The sequence below is a fragment of the Callorhinus ursinus genome, unplaced genomic scaffold (genome assembly GCF_003265705.2).
Source record: "Callorhinus ursinus isolate GAN/ISIS: 27379988/994484 unplaced genomic scaffold, GSC_fseal_2.0 scaffold25, whole genome shotgun sequence".
Lineage (NCBI taxonomy): Eukaryota > Metazoa > Chordata > Mammalia > Carnivora > Otariidae > Callorhinus > Callorhinus ursinus.
In genome coordinates this window covers 8,834,700-8,856,650 of record NW_027397087.1, presented here as the reverse complement: position 1 = coordinate 8,856,650, position 21,951 = coordinate 8,834,700, and the positions used below count along the sequence as shown (strand labels likewise).

At 59.5% G+C, this 21,951-nt stretch overlaps 1 protein-coding gene across 1 annotated transcript in view; it reads left to right on the top strand.

The window, feature by feature from the left end:
- SPTBN5 (spectrin beta, non-erythrocytic 5) overlaps positions 1 to 21,951 on the top strand; it is a 44,633-nt gene that overhangs the window by 5,841 nt on the left and 16,841 nt on the right. The window contains exons 5-38 of the mRNA XM_073877466.1: positions 153 to 381; positions 1,217 to 1,854; positions 3,102 to 3,240; positions 3,363 to 3,595; positions 3,832 to 3,985; positions 4,078 to 4,278; positions 4,357 to 4,563; positions 4,986 to 5,186; positions 5,769 to 5,921; positions 8,207 to 8,337; positions 8,561 to 8,800; positions 9,090 to 9,389; positions 10,377 to 10,617; positions 10,777 to 10,916; positions 11,102 to 11,201; positions 11,940 to 12,110; positions 12,624 to 12,779; positions 13,215 to 13,429; positions 13,825 to 14,002; positions 14,225 to 14,425; positions 14,654 to 14,770; positions 15,759 to 15,916; positions 16,300 to 16,435; positions 16,659 to 16,804; positions 17,564 to 17,678; positions 17,785 to 17,895; positions 18,112 to 18,291; positions 19,088 to 19,294; positions 19,474 to 19,623; positions 19,843 to 19,947; positions 20,347 to 20,514; positions 21,017 to 21,166; positions 21,289 to 21,480; positions 21,700 to 21,795. Coding sequence (XP_073733567.1) covers positions 153 to 381; positions 1,217 to 1,854; positions 3,102 to 3,240; positions 3,363 to 3,595; positions 3,832 to 3,985; positions 4,078 to 4,278; positions 4,357 to 4,563; positions 4,986 to 5,186; positions 5,769 to 5,921; positions 8,207 to 8,337; positions 8,561 to 8,800; positions 9,090 to 9,389; positions 10,377 to 10,617; positions 10,777 to 10,916; positions 11,102 to 11,201; positions 11,940 to 12,110; positions 12,624 to 12,779; positions 13,215 to 13,429; positions 13,825 to 14,002; positions 14,225 to 14,425; positions 14,654 to 14,770; positions 15,759 to 15,916; positions 16,300 to 16,435; positions 16,659 to 16,804; positions 17,564 to 17,678; positions 17,785 to 17,895; positions 18,112 to 18,291; positions 19,088 to 19,294; positions 19,474 to 19,623; positions 19,843 to 19,947; positions 20,347 to 20,514; positions 21,017 to 21,166; positions 21,289 to 21,480; positions 21,700 to 21,795 — 6,259 coding nt within the window. The remainder of the gene's footprint in view (positions 1 to 152; positions 382 to 1,216; positions 1,855 to 3,101; positions 3,241 to 3,362; positions 3,596 to 3,831; positions 3,986 to 4,077; positions 4,279 to 4,356; positions 4,564 to 4,985; positions 5,187 to 5,768; positions 5,922 to 8,206; positions 8,338 to 8,560; positions 8,801 to 9,089; positions 9,390 to 10,376; positions 10,618 to 10,776; positions 10,917 to 11,101; positions 11,202 to 11,939; positions 12,111 to 12,623; positions 12,780 to 13,214; positions 13,430 to 13,824; positions 14,003 to 14,224; positions 14,426 to 14,653; positions 14,771 to 15,758; positions 15,917 to 16,299; positions 16,436 to 16,658; positions 16,805 to 17,563; positions 17,679 to 17,784; positions 17,896 to 18,111; positions 18,292 to 19,087; positions 19,295 to 19,473; positions 19,624 to 19,842; positions 19,948 to 20,346; positions 20,515 to 21,016; positions 21,167 to 21,288; positions 21,481 to 21,699; positions 21,796 to 21,951) is intronic.

Here is a 21,951-nt window from a genome sequence, read left to right as displayed (position 1 = left end):
TCCTTCATTAGCAGCTCAGATTACCAACAGGGGAAACTAATGTGTGGTAAGGTGTGAACGGCCAACAGGAGCTGGTTGGCTTTTTTTACCAAGTCCTTGAGGCCCAAGCAGTAAGCGGCTCTGGTGAAGAGCTACGCCTGTCCTCTGTCCAGGCCAGACCTGCTTGACTACTGCTCCCTGCGTCCCGAGCACCCACTGCACAACATTGACCTGGCTTTCCGCGTGGCTGAGCAGGAGCTGGGCATTGCTCAGCTGCTGGACCCCGAGGACGTGGCAGCCCCCCAGCCTGACGAGCGCTCCATCATGACCTATGTCTCCCTCTACTACCATCACTTCTCCCGCCTGCACCAGGAGCAGACGGTCCAGAGGAGACTTGCTAAGGTTGGTGACAAAGTGAAGGTGGCATTGAGGAGAGGCGGCAGGAGCATGGGCTCCGGAGTCAGACACAGCTGGGTTTGAAGCCCGCCTCTGCCACTTCCTAACTGTGAGGCCTTGACCGTGTCCCCTAACTTTTCTGTGCTTCCTCCATCAAACGGAGCCGGTAACACCTAGGGTAGCAGAAGGCTGCTGTGAGTTTTTGGGAATGTTGGGCACAGTGCCTAGCACGGGGCCTGGCACACAGGGAGAGCCAGGTGAGCTCCATCCCCTCCAGTCCCTCCCTCTCCCCCCTGCTCTTAGGCTGTTGAGCTCCTAATGGGATTGAAAGGCTCAGAAAGCCGGACTTTGTAAGGAGAGGCACAGAAGTGGCTCTGCTGGGCTCAGTCCCTGTTTTGGGGAGGCTCTCTTCCTCTCTGGGCACACTGGCAGATGCGGAGGCCTGGGAAGCTGTTTTTAGGGTAGATGTCTCAGCTGGGCATGGGGAAGATGATCGAGGCCAAGGGCTCTGAGCTGCTTTAGGGATGTGGGGGCCTCAGGGAAGGGAAAGACAGCTCAGAAAAAGAACAGTACCGCCTAGACGTGAGACCAAATGGAGTAAAATAAGATGGAGGAAGGCAGGATGGGTGCCCCACATTCCTGGGTCTAAGTGTGCAATGCAGGCCAACCCGCTTCTCTGGGGGCTGGGAGGACCCCCACTTTAGCGCAAGCTCAGCTGGGGGGAAGGAGATACCACCCACCCGGGGAACGCCGGCAGTCACTCAGCAGCCAAAAGGGGAGTGCCTCCATTCCAAGGCCTGCTCCGAGGTGCCGCCCCATACCCTTCCCTTGCCGCCTCCAGATCCTGCGTCAGCTGCAGGAGACCAAGGAGCTGCAGACCCAGTACGAGCAGCTGGTGGCCGACCTGCTGTGCTGGATCGCAGAGAAGCGGGCGCAGCTGGAGGCGCGGGATTTCCCAGACTCCCTGGCCGCCACGCGCCGGCTGCTGGTGGCCTTTGCCCGCTTCCGCACCCAGGAGAAGCCGCCGCGGCTGCAGCAGCGAGGGGCCACAGAGGCCCTGCTCTTCCGGCTGCAGACTGCGCTTCGGGCCCAGAACCGCAAGCCCTTTCTGCCTCACGAGGGCCTGGGCCCTGCAGAGCTGTCCCAGTGCTGGGCAGGCCTGGAGCGGGCAGAGGCCTCCCGGAGCCAGGCCCTGCTGCAGAGGATCCTACATCTGGAGCGGTTGGAAGCCCTGGTCCAGCGCTTCCAGCGCAAGGCAGCCCTCAGGGAGAGCTTTCTGACAGACACAGAGTGCATGCTGGACCAGGCTGCAGCCGCAGCCCCGCCAACCAGCCTGGCCACAGTGGAGGCGGCTGCCCAGAGGCTGGGCATGCTGGAGGCCAGCATCCTGCCCCAAGAGGGGCGCTTCCAGGTCCTGGCCGAGATCGCAGACATCCTCCAGCAGGAGCAGCACCATGGCTGGGCAGATGTGGCCTGCAGGTGAGCCCAGGACATGGAAACCATCCTCAAAACAGGCTAAGGTCCCCCTATCATACCCTTATCTTTCCGTGTGCCCATTCCTGGCCATAGAGGTGTGATCTATAGGTTCAGGGCTCCCTTGAAAAGATCTAACTCCCCCCGATGCCTGAACTTCCAGCATCCGTAATTGACCCCTTTTGGTAAAGCACCTCCCTTTCTAGATACCTCTTATTAATTCACACACTAAACAAACATTTATTGAGTGTCTACTATATCCCAAGCACTGTGCTAGGTTCTGGGGATTTAGTAGTGAAGAGGACAAACAACAATCCCTCCCCCCACAGAGCTTACATGTGATGAAGGAAAACAAAGTACATATAATAGTATGTGAGATCGTGATAAAAAATAGTAATAAAGTACAGGGGATTATGAGTGCCAAGATGGGGAGAGGGAGTTAGATTGGCTGGTCAGAGGAGGTTCACTTTTGAGCAAAGACCAGAAAGGAGTGAGGGGCCAGCCGTACAGATGTGGGGACAGACTCTCCCAGGGAGAGGGAGTGGCTAGTGCAGTGTGCCAAGGTGGGCACATGCCTGGCATGTGTGGAAAATAGCATGGAGGCCAATGTTGACCGAAGGAACCAGTAGTAGCTGAGGTCAGGGGAGGACGGGCAAAGGGTGGAGGCAGACAGCATGCTGGGACCTGTAGGGCACGGTGAAGACAAGAATGACTCAGAGGCAGATGGGGAATGAGTTGTGGGAGAGCTTGAGCAGAGGAGTGGCACAATCTAACTCCTCTTCTCCAATGATCACTCTGGAGGCCACGTCGGGGATAGACAGAAGGGGCAGAAGCAGAGAGACCATGTATAAGGCTATGCAATAATCTAGGCCAGAGAGAAGTAATGGAAGCGATGACAAATGGTGGGATTCTGGATATATTTTGAATCCAAGAGGATTTACAGACAGATCAGATGCAGGGTGTGAGAAAGTGAGTTCTCCAGATTTTAGTGCAGGCACCTAGAAGGTTGGAGTTGCTATCTATCATCTGAGATGGGGACTGGAAAGAAGGCGTGGGGGCCCTGTAGACCTGAACCTTACAGGCCCTCCTTCTGGCTTCTCTGTGTCTAAGAAGCAAGAACACGATGCTCCAAGCCCCCAGCCACCAGGCTCAGGCTCCTCCCTGACCACCAAGCCCCCCCACTGGCTGTAGACCCCAAGGTAGCTTCCCCACCGCAGCCCAGTAAAGACCACCCCAATTCTCATGTCCTCTAGGCAACTGGAGATCACTGGGCGCTGGGAGCGACTCCTTGAGCGTCTCCAAGGGCAGAAGAAGCAGACGGCAGAGCTGCAGGCTGTGTTGAGCTTGCTGCAGGAGGTGGAGAGTGCCTCCAACCAGCTCAAGGAGCTCCAGGTGGGCCCCGCACCAGCAGACAGCGCCCCCCCCAGGCCAACACAGCAGGTGCACTAGCATGGGGTACTCGTGGGGCCCCAGCGCTCTGGGGCTGCAGCAATCACTTGTCCACCCCTGGCCAGGTGCTGGCCAGCTCCACAGCCTGGGGGCAGCAGTTGGCAGAGACAGTGCAGCTGCTGCAGAAGCACGACCTGCTGGAGGCCCAGGTCTCAGCCCACGGAGCCCATGTGCACCATCTTGCCCTCCAGACCGCGGAGCTGGACTCCTCCCAGGGCACTAGTGTGGAGGTGCTGCAGGCCAAGGCCCAGGCACTGGCCCAGCTCCACTGGAGCCTGGTGTCCCTCGTCAGGGACCGGTAAGAGCTCACCCCCCCTTCTACCTTCTCCAGGATTTTCGTGTAACCCAGTGTACCTCCTGCCCAGGTTAAAAATACTGCTGACTTGGCAACTTCCTCCACATTGACCCTCACCCCCAAGTCTTCTGAGCCCCCTGTTGAGTCATCCACAACAAGAAAACTGTCTCAGGGGAAGTGTCTGAGCCTGGTGGGGAGGCAGCTCCCCAGTCCCTTCGGGGCCCCTTGCCTTCCCTCAGGCGGGCCTTGCTGGAGCAGAGCATGCAGCAGGCAGAGTTCCTGCACAACTGTGGGGAGGAGGAAGCCTGGCTGAGGGAGCGCAGGCAGCTGGTGCAGGAGGAGGCCGTGGGCCGGGACCTCAGCCAGATCAGAGCGGCCCTGCGGAAGCACAAGGTACCTGCCGCCCTCTGCCCTGCCAGTCCCCACCTTGCCGCCACCCTTTCTTCCCTTCCCTTCGCCCAGCTCCTGACTCTGCACCTCGCCAGGCCCTGGAAGCCGAGCTGCGCCACCACCAGGCTGTGTGCGCTAATCTTGTGCGGAGGGGATGCGACCTGGGGGCCCGCGGGCCCCCCACGCGGCCGGATCCCCGCGAGAGGGCCGAGGCGCTGCAGGGCGCCTGGCAGAGTCTCCGGGCCCGGGCGGCCAGGCGGGGAGCGCGGCTGCAGGCGGCTCTGCTTGTCCAGCAGGTAGTGGGGCGGCGGGCGGCGGGCGGCCGGGCAGGCGCGCGGGGTCGCCGGGTGCTCAGCCTGCCCTCCTCCCCGCAGTACCTAGCGGACGCGGCAGACGCGGCCTCGTGGCTGCGAGAGCAGCGGTCGGCGCTGGCGAGCGCTCCGTGCGGGCGGGACCAGGCGGCCGCCGAGGCCTTGCTGCTGCGCCACCGGCGGCTGGAGCGCACGCTGCACGCCTTCGGGGCCGAGCTGCGGCAGCTGGACGAGCAGGCGCGGGCGGCCGCAGCCCAGGTGTCCCTCACGGTGCGTGCGGCTCGGCAAGGCCCCAGAACTACGGGCCTCCAGCTCCAAGTGCACGCGTGGTCTCCGCGCTGCCCCTGTTTCCCGTGACCGCAGGGAAGGTGGAGATGGGAGGGCTTTTGTGGCCTCTGACCTGGGAATCCTGGCTTTCCGCTGGGCTGGGGGCACCCATCCTCAGCAACATCCCGCCTCCTGCCCAGCCCAGCGCGGGGCATCCTGTCTGCCCACGCCTATGGAGGTCATCCAGTATAGTTTGGCTTTGCTCGTTTCGCCCGCCAGTTTCCAGGCATTAACCAGGCATTCCTTCTGGATCGCCCTCTTCTCTTTTACCAGCCCAGCGACAACCGCTGGCCCCTCCCTGCCAAGCCTTCTGTGCTTAGGGGGAGCCCCCAGTGGACATGCTGCCCTCTGTCCTGTCACTACAGGTGGTGTCTGCCCTGAGCTCTCCAAAGGAAGGCCTGAGGCACGTGGGGACCTGGAGTGAGGTCTCCTGCCACTCCGCCCCCCCGGGCACCCAGAAGATGGCCCTCTCGGCTGAGCCTGACGCTAACTTTGACCCTAACACCATACTCCACACACAGGACTGCCTGAGCAAGGACTATGAGGGCCTGCGGGCCTTGGCAAAGGTAACGGTCTTGTTCAAGACAGTCAGGGAGCCCCTGCTCTGTACGGGACCCTGAGCTGTGAGCCCAGGGACCGAGCACTTATTGGACGTGCACGCCGGCCACAAGGAGTTTACGTCATGGCAGGGGGGATGAGAAGTCAGTAGATGGCTGTGGGTGTGCTGGGAGCCCAGGTCAGGCTGGGAGCTGGGGAGGGCATCTCTGAGGAAAGGACACTTTGGCTGAGACTGGAACAAGGAGAGGCTAAGAGCAGGTAAAGCTGGGCGGGGCAGGGGGGCAGGGGAGACGGGGAGACCATGCCCTAGGTAGGACCTATGCCAAGGCAGGAAGGAAGCCCTGGAGGAGTAAAGACCAGAGTGCCTGGAGCCCCGAATTGAAGCTGGGAGTGGTAGGCTGCAGGGGGAGTGCCTGGAGGGGAGGTGGACCAGGCTAGGCAGAGCCAGTTCCCACAGAAGTATGGCTGCACCTGAGAGCCAAGGGCTAGATCAAAAGAGCACATTCTGCCCGGAGGGGTGACGGGACCACTCTGAGGGCCCTATGGGGAAGCTGACCCTCACGCCAACCCCTGGGCCGGCCTCTCCTCAGCACCACAGGGCGCGGCTGGAGGAGGCAGTGGCCCTGTGTGGCTTCTATAGCTTCTGTGGGGAGCTGCAGTCCTGGCTGGAGCACCAGACAGCCCTGCTCCGAACGCTGCAGCCCCAGGCCCACAACTTGGAGGTCACACAGCTCACATTTGAGGTACCGCCCCCGTGGAGCCGAGGTGGGGGGTCTCAGCTGCTCGACCCCACTGCCCCTCCTCATTCCCTGCCCTTCTCCCTCCCTGCCTCTCCATTATTTGCGCCTGTGCCTGACCTGGCCATGTTCACTCTAGTCCTGTCTGGGAAGGAGGAGCAGGGGGTCTGGCCTTGAATTTTTCTTTCTTTTTATTGAAGTATAACTGATGTATGACGTGGTATCAGTTTCAGGTATGCAACATGAGGGTAGGATATTTGTGTGTATTGTGAAGCGATCACCACAGTAAGTCTAGTGAACATCAACATATAACATGTCATTAACATAACGACCCAATACATGTGTACATTTTACAGTAAGTCTACTTAACATCCATCACCACACATAGTTACGGAGTTTTTTTCTTGGGATGAGAACTTTCAAGATGTGCTCTCTTAGCAACTTTCAAATGTGCAACACAATATGATTAACTGTAGTTCCCATCCCTATATATTCCATCCCTATGACTTATTTATTTTATAGCTAGGAGTTGGCACTTTTTGACCCCCGTTACCCATTGCACCCACCCCCAATTCCTTACCTCTGACAGCTACCAATCTGTCCTCTGTATCTATCTTGTTTTGTTTTGTGTTTTTAAGTCCCCCACTGAAGAAAGATCATACAGTGTTTATCTGACTTATTTCACGCAGCGTAATGCCCTCACGGTCCATCCCATTGTCCCAAATGGCAAGATTTCATTCTTTTTTATAGTATGAAAGAAATATTTAATTCTCTTGGATGTGGTGGGTATATATACCACATTTTCTTTTTCCATCCATCAGTGGACATTTGGGTTGCTTCCATATCTTGGTTATTGTCCATAGTGCTGCTACAAACATGGGGGTGCAGATTATCTTTTCAAGTTAGTGTTTTCATTTTCTTTGGCTAAACACCTAGAAGTGGAATTGCTGGACCATGTGGTAGTTTTATTTCGCATTTTTTGAGGAACCTCTGTATTCTTTTCCATAGTTGCTGCACCATTTGACATTCCCACCAACGGTGCACAATGGTTTCCTTTTCTCCAAATTCTCGCCAACACTTTTTCCTAGTCTTTTTGAGAACAGCCATTCTAACAGGTGTGAGGTGATCTCTGGTTGTGGTTTTCATTTGCATCTTCCTGAAGATTAGTGGTGTTGAACATCTTTGAATGTATCTGTTGGCCATCTGTATGTCATCTTTGGAAAAATGTGTATTCAGGTCCTCTGCCTATTTTTCAATCAGATTATTTGCTTTTGGTGTTGAGCATTTTGAATTTATTATTGTTTCTGGTGTAAGGTAGGGGTCCAGGTTCATATTTTGCATGTGGCTGTCCAGTTTTCCCAGCACTATTGAAGAGACTATCCTTTCCCCATTTTATATCCTTGGCTCCTTTGTCATAAATTAATTGACCATATGTGCATGGTTTATTTCTGGGCTCTCTATTCTCTTCCACTGATCTATATGTCTGTTTTTGTGCCAAGACCACACTGTTTTGATTACTATAAGTAATTACTATAGTTTATTATAGTAAACTATATAGTTTGAAATCAGGGAGCGTGATGCCTCTGACTTTGTTCTTTCTCAAGACTGCCATTCCTCTTCCGAGTCTTTTGTGTTTCCATACAAATTTTAGGATTGTTCTATTTCTGTGAAAAATGCTATTGGAATTCTGATAGGGATTATATTGAATTTGTAGGTTGCTTTGAGTAGTTTGGACATTTTAATAGTATTCTCCCAATCCATGAGCATGCTATATCTTCCCATTTATTTGTGGGTTTTTTTTCCAGTTTCTTTCATCAGTGTCTTCTAGGTTTCAGTGTGTAGGTTTTTCATCTCTCCTGTTAAATTTATTCCTAGGTATTTTATTCTTTTTAATGCAATTGTAAATGAGATTTTTTTAAATTTCTCTTTCTGATAGTTCATTATTAGTGTACAGAAATGCAAAATATTCCTGTAGATTGATTTTGTGCCCTGCAACTTTGCTGAATTCATTTTTTTGTTGTAACAATTTGTTGGTGGGGTCTTTAGGGTTTCTGTATATAATACGCTGTCATCTGCAAATAGTGACAGTTTTACTTCTTTCTAATTTGGATACCTGGCTTTGAACTTTTAAAGGACCCTCCCAGCCCTTTAAGGACAGAGATTCCAGTCCTTCGAGAGGGATGCAACTCAAACACCTATGCAGCAGAGCATGTCTTGAGGTCATTTGTAGTCTTGAGGGCAGTATGGGAAGAGAAGAAGCTCCCTCAAGGCCTGGGTCTTCCTTTCCCCAGAACTTCCTCACTGCTCTGGCTGTGGGAAGGGGCTGCTGGGCTGAGGTCAGCAGCAATGCGGAGCAGCTGAAGCAGAGATATCCTGAAGATACCCCCAAAATCCAGCAACAGCAGGAGGAACTGAGCCGGAGGTAAGAATGAGGGAGTGCAGGACGGGCTGAATGCAGTTCCCAGGACTGCGTGCCCGCTTACCCACCTCCCCAGATGCCAGGAGGAAACACTGGGCGTGTCAGAGACAGGAGAGGGTATGGGGATGGCCAGCCTGGTAGCAGCTATTTTGTGAGGCCCTGGCCAAGGCCCTAGGATGGTTGGGGATGTCCCCGTGCTGGAGACATCCCTGCTTCCTCTGCTCAGGTGGGGGCAGCTGGAAGCCCTGAAGAAAGAGAAGGAAACGCAGCTGGTGCGCACCACAGGTGTGTGCGGTTTTCTGCACGAGTGTGGATCCACACAGGTCCAACTGCAAGACCTGATACTCCAGCTGGAAACCCTAGAGCTGGGGCAGTCAGAGGACAGCCACTGCGCCCTGCAGCTGGCCCAGCAGAAGATGCTAACGCTGGAGAGCAACGTCCAGTACCTGCAAAGGGCGGCCATGAAGTACAGCCTGGGTTTGGCACGGTGACGGGGCCCTGAGAGCAGGGTTGTGGAATGAGGATGGGCCACAAGTTGGAGGATGGGCAGGATGTGCTGTCTGAAGGGCAGGGGCGCAGGTGGGGGAAGAGCATGAGGAAATGTTCCAGGGAAAGGGCGAGCCACACAGGCCTGCTGCCCCTAGGGGAGGGGGAGAGGGGAGTGCAGAGTCGCCACCCCTTCCCCTGGGGGATCCAAGCCTGGACCCCAGGCCCTGGGGCAGGGCACTGACGAGGCGGTGGACCCCATCTCCCAGAGCAGAGGAGTTGGACCCCACAGAGAGCCAGTCCCTGCAAGAACGGGTGGAGCCGCTGCAAGGACTGCTGGAGCGAGGACAGCAGCATATGGCCCAACAGGCCAGGGCCCGGGCCGAAGAGCGGGCACGGCGGAGCTTCCTGCGGGAGAGTCAGCATCTGCTGCTGTGGGCGGAAGGTGTCTGGGCTCAGCTGCGCAGCGAGGAGAAGGTGGCGGGTGTGGCCTCGGATGTGGCCTCGGCCCAGCGGCTGCTGATGGAGCACAGAGACCTGCTGGAGGAGATCCAGCTGCAGCAGGAGAGGTCAGGATGGGAGGGCAGACAGGGTGGGCTTCGGGCTGGCTAAGGCCTGCGGAGACAGGCCACCAGAGAGGGAGAGGCAGGAAGCAGGGTGTCACCCGGGGTAGTAGCCCAGGCTAGTGTCCAGCAGGTTTTAAGGAGACGGATGTAACCAAGAACTGGTCAGGCATCCTGCATATTTCAGGGTGGGGGGTTGGGATGCAGGGCAGAATCTGAGCTTCCTGGAAGGTTCTGTCAAGTGCAGGCTTGGCCATATTCCATCCAGGTGAGCCTGATGGATTGCTTTTAGTCAGGGCAGCCTAGCCTCCCAAGGCATTCCAGATAATGCAGACCCCACAGGCTCCTGGAGTCAGATGGCTCCTCCTCAGTATGGCTGGACCTCTCGTCCTGCAGGGATGACGGCACAGGTCTGTCAGGCAGGCAGGGTCACCACGCACAGTCCACAGGCTGTGCCCACATAGGGGAGCCCGAAGGTAGCCAAGTGGGCACTCAATCCATCCCATCCTCTGCCTCCAGACTCTACTAATGGTTCAGGGCTGCCTCACCTCAGAGGAAGTGGAGCGTTTTCTAATCCACACAAAGGTGTCACCTGTCCCCAAGCTGTGTGCCCGTGCACTCAACTGGCTGAGAGTCGCCCTTTCTAATGCTCATGAGCATACGGTGGCATGGATGCGGTTTGAGGAACCCTTCTCCTTACCTGGGCATAGCCAGTAGAATGGTGGCCTGGAACAAGGGTGTGACATGGCAGGGAGCAGGGCCACTACTGAGACCTAAGGAGTATGCTAGGCCCGTTACGTTCTGCGCATCACTTGGTGCGCCAGGGTACAGCTGTTCCAGGGAACGAGTGAACCATTGGGGCTACCATCCTCAGACGCCCCCCTGCCAGTTCCCCCTCTATCACAGCTCTGAAATGAATGATCAAGGGAGAGGGGAGGAAGGAGGAGGAGGGGAGCCGACGGGGTTTGACCTTCTGCCTGTCATCCTGGACAGGCTGCAGCAGCTGGAGGCCCAGGGCCAGGCCATTTCAGCCTTGGACTCCCCAGACTCCCAAGAGGTGGCCCGTGCTCTGAGGCTCCTGAGCCAGCAAGGCCGGGGCCTGCAGGCCGCCTGGGAGCAGCGACAGCAACGGCTGCAGGAGGGACTGGAACTGCAGAAATTTGGCAGAGACGTAGATGGTTTTGCTGCCACCTGTGCCAGCCACACGGCCTTCCTGCAGCAGGACAAGCTTGGGGTAGGGGGCCAGGGATACGGGGCTACAGGGCTGCTTCCCCATCACTGGGGGAAGCTTTGAAGTTGGGGGGGGTGGGCCTGGTGGCCCTGGGGCCTGCGATGGTCAAGATGGTGCTGACCCCATCGTCCCAAGCATGACCCCAGGTCTCTGCACCCCCAGGATGATGTAGGGGAGGCCCAGGGCCTGCTACAGCAGCACCAGGAGTTTGGGTGGCTCCTGGGTGTCCTTGGCCGTCGAGCAGAGGCTCTGCGGGCACGTGGCGAGAAGCTGGCCCCGAGCCAACACCCTGCTGCGCACAAGTGAGTCAAGGCCCGCATGCGCAGCACCTGTTATGTTTCTTTCCCGGCCGGCAAGGCCTGCGTCCTGGAGGCTGGGAGGAGGTGTGGGGAGGAGGGCGGCAGCGGGGCACACCCTGGGCTGCGGTGGGCCTTGGGCGGAGTGGAGCCCCCCCGCCGAGCCCTCCCCCTCTCTATCTGGCCTCCAGGGTCCGAGAGCAGCTGCAGAGCATCCAGGTACAGTGGACCAGGGTCCAGGAGAGGAGTGAGCAGAGGAGGAGGCAGCTGCTGGCTTCCCTCCAGCTCCAGGTGAGGCCAGCCCAGGTGCACGAGGCCTCCACCAGAGGAGTGCCTAGGAGTCCACAGCTGCGCTAACACTTGTGCTCTATGCAGAAGAGCCTTTTATAGTTTGCAAAGCACTTTCCCACGTGTTCTGTCATTGACCCTCATGGCCCCTCTTGTGAGACCCACATTATGGCTCTGATGTTTCCAGATGAGGAGAACAGGCTGAGGCCACACTGTTCGAAGGCAGCACTGGACCCAAAGTCCTGATAAACCCCCTTGCCCTCCCTCGTCTGCTGACTCCCCTTGCCCATCATTTCTGGCCACAGTCGAGGCTCATGCATGCGCCAAGGGCACCCGCTGCAGACCTGGGCTCTGTGACATATTTGTTCAGTCCCCACAGGGGCTCAGAGCTGGGCCAGTCTACAGGCCTCCTGTAGCATAAGCCTGTTAGGAGAGAAATGGCCGTACATGATCTGAGGTGGGCTGAGTAGTGGGAACTGACCGAGTGCTCCTGTTCTCTGGGCACAGGGCACCAAGGGGCCCAGGCCATCCCTCCCCAGGCCTCCTCCTACCGTGAGGGGAAACCTTTCCCTCCCCGTCTCAGCTTCCCTGCCCCCACTGGCGAGCAGTAACCCAGGCCCCACCTGGCACAGTGGATCCTGCACTTTCCCATGGGCGTCCGTGAGACCCCTCTTTCTAGAGGTCCATGCATCAGCCCTCACCCCTGGTCATGAGACCCATTCTCTCCTGGTTCTTGGGCAGAAATGGAAGGAGGATGTGGCGGAGCTGGTGCTGTGGATAGAGGAGAAGGGGCTGAGGGCAGCGGATGAGCCTTCCTGGGAGCCCAGCAACATCCTGCAGCAACTCAAGCGGCACAAAGCAGCTGAGCGCGAGCTGCTGGCCACCCATGGGCACGTGGAGGGCCTGCAGCAGGTGGGGGTGCCAGACAGGGGTGCAGGGCCTTTTCCTCCCCAAATACCTAGCCCAGATGGATGGCCTCTTTTCATGGAACAAATTCACCGAAGGAAGACTCATTCTCAGTTACGGCGGAATTAGGATCCCCCAGATTCCTCCCCCACTCAGCTGGGTACCCCTCTGTCTTGGTGCCCAAACCAGCCCAGGACGCCTCCATCGTCTCTTCCTCCCACGCCACCCCCAGCTGTCAGGGCAGCTCCGGTGCTACCACCTGCACCTGAACAATGAGGGCTCACCCTGCTCGACTCGGGAGCATCAGAGGAAAGCCCGCCCACCTCTGCCCACAGATTTAGGGCTGCAGGAAATGCTTGAGCCCTTGCAGCCTGGAGAATGCAACCTGTAGCCAACTACCTGCACCTCCCCACCGCCGCCCCCCGCCCCCCCGCCTCTGCCACCTGGGTCCCGCCTGCTGTGGCCCCTCATGGTACCAGCAGCTCAACAAAATTCCCTCGGTCTTTGTGTCCACTGCAGGTGGGGAGACAGCTGTTGAGCGACAGGCCCCGTGCCCAGGAAGATGTGCAGGCCAGCCTCCAGGGCCTGAGTAGCAAGTGGGAAGAGTTGAAGCACAAGTTGGCCGAGCAGGGGGACCGGCTCCAGCAGGGTAGACAGCTCCTGGGGCTGCTGCAGGTCTGCCGAAGAGGGGCAGGGCACGGGAGGGAGACTGAGGCTGTGCTGGGCCAGGCTGGGGCATGGGGGAACAAGCAGGACGGCAAGGGGGTGGGGAGGAGTCTGGGCTATTCTGCTAGCTCTGGAGTAGCCCTGGGAAGTGCTGCAGTCTTTAGAGGCCTCTAGCTTATGGCAAGCGGAGCCTGGTTTTGCCAATTTGTCTCCTGTGTGCCCAGGGTGCAGTCAGCACAACCAGAATCCCTGTGGAGGAAGAAGCATGAGGGACGGGAGTGTTCATGAGGCTCAGGGTGGGGGTGGGAGGTGGACGACGGGGGGTCAGGGGTCCCGAGCAGGTCCTCGGGGAATCTGGTAAGCTGCAGGCGGTGTGGTCTTGGAGTCCGAGAACTTGCGAGCCTATGCTACAGAGCCTAACGCGAAGCCCTGCACTCTCCCCAGGCTGCCAAGGGGAAGATGGAGCAGCTGGAGGGAGCCCTGCAGAGCGCAGAAACGGGGCAGGACCTGGGCTCGAGCCGGGGGCTCCAGAAGCGGCACGGCCGACTGGGAAGCGAGAGCCAGGCCCTGGCTGGCGAGGTGGCTGTCCTTGTGTGCCAGGCCCGCCAGGGGCTCACTTCCCAGACCATCGTGGGAGAGACCCAGAAGTACCTACAGAGGTACCCACCAGCTTGCTCCATCTTCACCCCACTCTGTGCCACCCCCCACCATGTGAACACGAGGACGGTTTCACCCCGTGAGCCCAGCAGTGACATCTACAGGACTTGAGGTTGCCCAAATCTCCTTCCCTTACAAGGAGGGTCATTCCTGGGATAGGAAGGCCGGAGACCCCAACTGGGCATCCTCAGTACCCTGCAGTCTGAAGTCAAACAGGTCATCTGGGCGAAAGGTTGGGCCCTGGGCCCTCCCCAGCTGCCTCCCCACGGTCAGATGAGGCTTTCCCCCAACCTCTGCTTCGTTCCTCATGGGTCCCTGGCTGGGCTGTGGAAAGCCCTGAGGGGCCTTGCCCCCCACCCCATTCCCACTGTCCGCCATCTCTTCTGCCTCCACCCAGGTTCGAGTCCCTACAGGGACATCTGGCTGCCCGGCACCTACAGCTGCAGGCCTCAGTGGGGCTGTATCAGTTCTACCAACTAAGCAACCTGGAGCTCGCTTGGGTGGCTGAGCACATGCCCAGTGCCAGCTCCGCCCCATGCACCAATGGTGCCCAGAGCCTTCGCCGCAAGCACGAGGTAGTGGCCCACTTTTCCCTTCAGGATCCTTGACCTCCCATTCCTAGACCTTAGAATATCACCAATCAGGGTGTCCCGATTTCCAAGTCTCTGCCCCCAGTTATTCCCTGCCCAGGAGTTTTGCCCCGATGGAGCCCAGAGCCACATCCATGGCTCTGTTCCAGGCCCCCTGTGACTAAGGGAACCCCAGAGGTGACAGCCTCTCATCCTGTTCTGTGGCAGGAGCTCTGGGCGGAGGTGAAAGCCCACCAGGGACAGGTGCAGCAGGTTCTGGGTTCCGGACAAAGCCTCGCAGCCTCGGGGCACCCCCAAACCCCCCGCATCCTGGAGCAGTGCCAGAAGCTGGAGGGCCGCTGGGCAGAGCTGGAGCAGACGTGTGAGGCGCAGGCCCAGTGCCTGCAGCAGGCTGTCGCTCTCCAGCAGGTAGGAAGTGCAGAGCACCTGGGATCACGCTGTGAGTGGGGTCTACAGGAGCTGGGCCTCTCAGGGGGCGCATCAGTTGTGAGAACCCTGGCCCAGGAGCTGGCTAGTCCCCGATAGGCACAGAATCCTCTCTGCGTGGGCTGTGGGAGAGCCTAGCATGATGTCCCCGAGGGGTGGTGGAGGGTCCCATCTGACATCATCAGGGTGAGGTGGCCTCATTCCTGGCAGTGTGTGCTGGCTGCGTCGGAGCTGGAGGACTGGGTGAAGGAGAAGCAGCCCCTGGTGAGCAGTCAGGACTGTGGTGAAGACGAGGCAGCCACCATCAGGCTCATTGGGAAGCACCAGGTACCATGTCCCGGGCAGCTTCCACACGGTCTGCACTGGGGCGACGAGCAGCCACGGAGAGAGCTGTCACACTCGCAGAGGGCACATCCTCCTTCCTAGAGGCACAGAGCCCTGCTGTTTCTTCCTGAAGATATGGCCAGCTCCTTTCCTGCCAGCCCACCAAGTCCGGCAAGGCCCCCTGCCCATCCCCAGTGCTCCCCTTCTTCAGAGACGGCCCTTTGAAGAATTCCTGCCCCCTTCTTGGACCGGTTTACGCTGACCAGCTTACACCCCTGCAGCCTCGGGATTTCTCTGCTTTCTTCCTCTCTTGCCCCAGCACCTTCTCCCTTCTTGGGGTCACCTGTTCTAGCCCTCCCCACATCTTCCGCAGGGTTCTTCCTCCCACACTTTGAATGTCGTCCTTTGAGTTAACCCAGTGCCCTCCTGAAACCTACCTCCCCCAGCAAGCATCCCCCTGGTTAAAGGGAGGGAGGCCTGGAGCACCCTCCTCCTTCCTGGACTCGGACTCTCAGGACCCCACAGCCCTGGACCCCACAGCAGCCCTGGTTCCGGCTGGCACTGTAGCGTCCTCTTGCCTGGGCATGGGTTTCTCAGCCACTCCTACAGGGCGTGCCTAGAGCCATGCCCTTGTGGCGCTTCGGTGTCCCAGACATCCCGGGCAACTCCGTGAACCCCGGCTGCCGCTGTCTATTGTTGGGATCTAGTACAGTGCCTCCCATGCCCCCCCCTTCTTGGCCTCACTTACCCCCCCTTGCTAAACAATGAGCCCTCTGAGGGCACTCCTATGTCCTCACTTTTATGGAACAGTAGGAACTCCATCAGTATCGGGGAGGCAGGTGATGGGTACATGGCTGGAGAGTTGGGTTGGGGATGAATGGTGGGTAGGTGGGTAGATGGATGGGTCTGAGGATCCATGGCTGAATGGATGGGTGGGCAGATGAAGGAGCCACCCAGTCTGCGCCTGGCCTGCATGCACGTGTTCTGGCAGGCCCTGCAGCAGGAACTGGCTCTCTATTGGAGCTCCCTGGAGAAGCTTGACCAGAGGGCGCAAAAGCTCGCTGGCCCCGGGGCCACAGAGCCACTGGCCGCGGTCCGGGAGAGGCTCCGGGAGCAGCTGCAAGCGCTGCAGGAGTGGGCAGCCACACGGTAAGGGCCACTGCACCCGCTCTCGGTATAGGGGGGCCTAGCCACGGTTGACTGTTCCCATACTGTGACCCTGAGTTGGAAGGAAACCATGGCCCCAGGCCCACAGAGATGTGTCAGAGGAGTCCTTGCTGGGTGTCACCTCCTTCCATCAAGTCCACAACAAGGCCCGCTGGGCAGGAGCTCAGCCCCCAGCTCTCGTTTCTTCCCTGCATATGCACCCACTGCCCTGCACTGGCCCTCTTGGTTTTACTTCTCCCCGAATCCAGAGCCACAGGCTTGCGCAGAGACCACGAATAAGCTCCTTCGGGTCCCCCCCCCCCCGTCCGCTGGGCCAGCTGTCCCCAGGAGAGTGTGCAGGTGGGGACCACGGGCTGTCCCCCCAGGGGCCGGGAGCTGGAGGGGACTCTGAAGCTGCACGAGTTCATGGGGGAGGCCGAGGAGCTGCGGAGCTGGCTGGCTAGCCAGAAGCCGGTGGCCGGGCCAGCGGAGAGCCTCGGAGAAGACCATGCACACATCCTGGTGAGAAGGGCTGGGGCTGGGAGGACACCCTCCAGTGGAAGGCTGGGGGCAGCAGGCCGGCCTGCAGGGCTGTGGGAATTGGGAGCACTGGCGAGGACAGGCCTTCTGAGGAGGTGTGCAGGCACGTGGCTGTCCCACCTGTCATTGCCCAGATGGTCAGGAGGCGCCTGCAGCCTCACCAGCGAGGGGGCCGCTCCATCACCCACTCCCCTCTTCTCCTCAGCACCTCCGCACCAAGTTTGCAAGGTTTCAGCACCACGTGGAGCTGGGCGGCCGGCGGGTGGCAGCCTGCCTGACGCTGGTAGAGAACCTGCTGGAGCTCGGGCACAGGGCCGCCCCCGATGCCCGGCAGAGGCAGCAGGACCTGCAGTGAGTGCCCAGTGGGCTAGGCTGGGGGTGCAGGTTTGGGGGAGCAAGCGGTGCAGGCAGCTCCTGGGTGTTAAGAGAGGGTAGGCTGCTCTGAGGGCCACACTGGCTCTGCCTGCCCGCAAGGATTCTAGAGAGGGCACGGGTCCCAGGGAGGCTGAGCCAGGCCCTGGTGACCGTGGCCTAGAAGGGAGGCAGAGCTGGGTGTGCAGGTCAGGGAGTCCTGCCTGGACCCCCAGGGACAGTTTTCCAAACCCCTGGCTCCCGGGACTCAGGGAAGGAACTGCCTAGCTGCCACCCAGCTGGCGTGGGTCCCTCCCGGCCCCAAGCCCAGCCTGCAGGCTCTGAGGCCAGGCCTGACTTGTCCATGACCCCTGGCATGGAGCCTGGCCTGATGGAAGCCCTAGAAGCTCCGTGAGAGTTGGCTGAGTACCTGAGGAATGGAGAAAAGATGTGACTTCTGCCCTTGAACATTCATAATCTGATTGACATTTGAGACTGGAATACACAAGACGGAAGAAGGACCACAAAGCATAGAAATCAGGGGCTGAGCATGATAGCGGCAAAGGACTGAGTTCATGGTGAAGCTGGAAAGGCTCCAGGCAGACCCTGAGGCAGGAAAGGCAGTTCAGAAGGGGAGCTTTGGGCCAGTCCTGGATGCAGCCCAGAGAGGAGGAGGGCTGACAAGACTAGCCAAGGGTGGAATGAGATGCTGCACCAATGGCTCACCTCCCGTTGGTCTTCCACATTCCCCGGGGACAGGGCTGCCTGGTCGGAGCTGTGGGAGCTGACCCAGGCCCAAGGCCACCTGCTCCAAGACGCTGAGGTCACCCTCAGAGTACACAGAGATCTGTTGGAAGCCCTCATGCAGGTCCAGGTACGAGTCCGAGGGGAGGAAGGGGGTTCTTTCTAGGAGTGGATCCACCCCCGGTTTGGTGCCCCACCCTCTATTGCTGATGGCCTTGGCCATCCCCTCTCCTCAGGAGAAAGCCACAAGCCTCCCCAGTGAGGTGGCCGCAGACCTGCGTGGGCTGGAGGCCCAGCTGAGGAGACACGAGGAGCTGGAGCATGAGCTCGTGGGCACTGGGCGGCAGGTGAGCTGGTCTGGCTGCCTCTCCCACCCGGGCCCCTACAGGCCCCCTCAGGCCTGTCCATCTCTTCCTCTGGGTTTCCCACACTCCCGCAGGGCCTCTAACTGGGCCTACTGTGCATGGCGGGGCATGGCTCGAGGGGGGTTCTGTGGGATGGGCAGGCCCTTCAGCCTCTAGGAGGACATGACCCTTCCCTCCCTATACTCCACCTGCCCCCAGCTGCAGGAACTGCTAGAGGCTGCGAGCGCAGTACAGAAGCTGGGGCCGGGGCCCCAGGCCCGTGCCGTGCGGCAGAGGCAGCAGACTCTGGTGCAGGCCTGGGAGGCCCTGAAGCTACGCTCAGTGCAGCGCAGGACCCAGCTGGAGCGGGCATGCCTCCTGGCCCGTTTCCACAGAGCGGTGGGGGCTCCTTCCTCTTGGGCGTGTGCGTGTGCGTGTTACCATGTATGTGCGCCTACTCCTGAGGCCCTCCTGCTCTGGAGGGAAACCCAGTGTGGACATGAGTTAGAGGAATGTGGGTACGTCTGGATGTCTGTCTGGCCAGTCAGAGCACTGAGCACGTGGGCTTGAGTTGAGGGATCTTCCTCAGCTACTTTATAGTAGCATGAGCTTGAGCAAGGCATGGAGCCTTAGTTGTCACCCTCTGTTTGTGAGTACCTCCTTCATACACACTGTGCCATTGACCTTGCTTCACCTCTGTAATGAGGTGTTTGGACAAGGATCAGAGGCCCCTCCAGCTCGAACACTGTGAACACAAATCAGAAGACAGTTTGTAAGTATTAAAGTAGAAATCCCGAGGACAAGGTGAGCAGTGAGGTGTCATAGTGTCCGGGAAGCCTTACGTGAGGCAAACAAGGCCTTGGCCCTTGAAGAGCAGGTGAGCTGGGAAGACGTGGAAGGGAGGAGAAGAAGCTTCTAAGCAGGAGGGGCACCAAAAGCAAAAGGTGAGGAGTCTCGGTGAGGGTGACGAGGCCGGCAAATGTGGACATTTAGTGGACCTGGAAGGATTAGTTTGGATGACAGAGGAACCCGGTGACAAAAGGTCCCGTGAGCCCCAGCGGAGGCTCTGACCTGGGACAGCTACTCGGCTGTGCGAGCGGACGTGGGCAGGCTGTAGTTGGGCCTCAGAACCTGGCTCTCTGCCGCCCAGCCCAGCCCTCACCCAGCTCTCTCCCTCCGTCTCCTGGGGACCCAGGTGCAGGACTACACCTCCTGGGTGGCCGCCGTGGGGCAGGAGCTGCAGGGAGAGGAGAACTCCCAGGAGCCCAGCAGTGGCCTTCTAATGCTGCTCAGCGCCCACCGGCAGCTCCGGGCAGAGCTGGAGGCCCGGGAGGAGCTGCACCAGATGGCCTCCCAGCTGGGCCAGCAGGCGCTTCTGGCTGTAGGGACACCCAGCAAGGAGGTGGGCCCCTTTTTCCGGTACCCACCCCCAGCCTGCCCTGACCTCGTCTGAGCCCGATCACCCCACGCCCTGCCCCGCTGCGCCCCACTGGCCTCTCGTCAGGGGCTTCCCTCAGGATCGGCCTCCATCTTGTCCATGCGGCTCTTGCCAGTGCGGGCTCCCCACGTGCCCGTCCCCAGGTCCAGGACGGGCTGCGAGCCCTACAGGATGAGCGGGACCAGGTGTTCCAGGCCTGGGAGCAGAAGGAAGAGAAACTGCAGGCCATGCACCGGGAGCAGCTCTTCCTCAGAAAGTGTGGCCACCTGGACGAGATCCTCACAGCCCAGGAGGCAGGTCCCCCTCGCCCCACAATTCATGCTCCCCGTGCTCCCCCTTCTCCCTTTCTCCTCTCCCCCCTGCTCTCTTCCTAGCTTCCTGGAACTCCAGCTTTTTCCCCGATGGGAGGCTGGGCCCTGCCTCAGCGCATATGGCTGCAAATGGGGGTGGGGAGGCCCAGCTGTCTGGACAGTCCCTGATGGCCTCTTTGACTTCTCCGTGGGCTGATCCAGGTCTCCCTGAAAACCGGTGCCCTGGGGAACTCAGTGGAAGAGGTAGAGCAGTTGATCCGCAAACACGAGACTTTCCAGAAAGTTCTGACTGCCCAAGATGAGAAAGTAAGAGGCTCAGAGGGAACTGGGCATGCTCAGAAATTGGGGCTGGGGGGGGAGAGGGCGGAGTCTAGAAACTTTGGAGAGTTCTGAATAGGGGACCTAGAGTGCTTGGTGACCCACAGGTGATGTTGCTGTACGGGGACAGCCTATGGGAATGGGGTGCCTAGTTGGGGCTGACTGAGCAGAGTGAGATGTATGGCTCAAGACGAGAGCCACACTGCGGGGACACCAGAGCCATTTGGCTCCACAAGACGTGGTCATGGGGGGGCTGTGGGTTTGGTTCTGGCTTGCTGGGAGGACCAGCCAGCCCTGGGCCGTGGCAGGCTGAGGGAAGGGCTTCCCTATGGGCCAGCCTCCCAGCGTGGGAGAAGAGTAGACTGAGCCCCCGACCCTGCCCCGCAGGAGGCAGCTCTGTGTGAGCAGGCGAAGACACTTGGGGGCCCCCACGTGCAGGATCGGCTCCGCACAGTGCTAGTGCATCGGGCTCGAGTGAAGGACCTGGCAGAGAGCCGGGGACAAGCCTTGCACGCCTCTCTGCTGATGACTGGCTTCACCAGGGCCGTGACCCAGGTCAGAGGGCCACCCCCAGCCCTGTGCCTTCCGCTTGGGCCACATTTTATAGTGCACAGATGACCTTCACCTTCACAGGCTCCTTCAGGTCTCACCACATCCCTGTAATGAGGACACTGAAGTCTGGAAGGTTCAGTGGCTTTCCCAGAGGCCTTGCTGGGACCCAGAACATTTGATTCAAAGACACTGTGAGCAGAGACCTTGTTGCTTCCTGAGCCTGTGAAGGCTAGGCCAGAGAGAGGCAGGGAGGCAGAGGGAGGGAGCCAAGTATCTAGGCCTGGGAGCAGGCCAGCCTCCCCTCCAGAGGCCCTGCCCAGCCCTTCCCTGTGGCTGGGGGCCGGCTGGGCTAGAAGCACTGGATTGCATCTACCCGGCACTGCCTCGTCCAGCCCTGGGGGCCAGCAGTCCACCCCCCGGGCACAGCTGAGAGTGAGCGTGTGGGACATCTCTGTGGACTGGAGCAGCCCCGGCATCACGGGATTCATGTCCCCACCCCCACCAGGCCCAGGACTGGATCGAGGAGCGAATCCAGCAGCTGAAAGAGCCAGTCCCTCCTGGGGACCTGAAAGATAAGTTGAGGCTCTTGGGAAAACACCAGGCCTTCGAGGCTGAGGTCCAGGCCCACGAGACGTTCATAACCTCTGTCACCAAGGTAACAGCCAGGCCCTCGGCCCCAGTCCTATCCCAAAGTGTGGGCTCTCGGGTGGCCAAGGGGAAAGGTCTCAGGTAGGGAGCTGGACGACAGGCAAGATCTCCGGGTGTCCTATCTCCCAGGAGGGCGAGGCTCTCCTGGCTCAGAGCCACCCTCGGGCAGGAGAGGTCTCCCGGAGGCTGCAGGTGCTGCAGGAACACTGGCGGAAGCTGAGGCAGGCGGTGGCTCTCCAGGGCCAGGACCTGGAGGACAGATGGAACTTCCTGGAGTTTCTGCGGAGAGCTGACCTTGCAGATGCCTGGATCCAGGAAAGGGTGAGAGGCAGCCGGGCCGGGGCAGAGCTGGGGTGGGGCTGCTGGGCTGAGAGATGGGGGCAAGGACGGGCCTGCAGCTCCCCAGCTCCCTGACAGGCGGGAGCCCCAGCAGGAAGTTCCCAAAGCCTCCCCCTGCCCCAACACCGCTCTGGGGCCTGGATGCCCTGGTGCTGGGGCTCAGAGCACTGCCCCCAGACCCTCACCCCTCGGCCTCCACAGGAGGCGATGGTGAACCTGGGCGACCTGGGCCAGGACCTTGAGCACTGTCTGCAGCTCCGCAGGCAGCTCCGCAAGCTCCCAGGAGTCTGGGCCCGGGTAAGGGGGCCCTGTGGGGGAGAGGTCAGTCACCATGTCCCCACGGGGGACATATCGCTCAGAGTAGTGACCCAGCATGGGTCAGGGGAGGGCTCCAGCCACAGCTCCGTGCTTACTACCTGCATGTGCTCAGGCAGGCCCCCTCATCTCACCAAG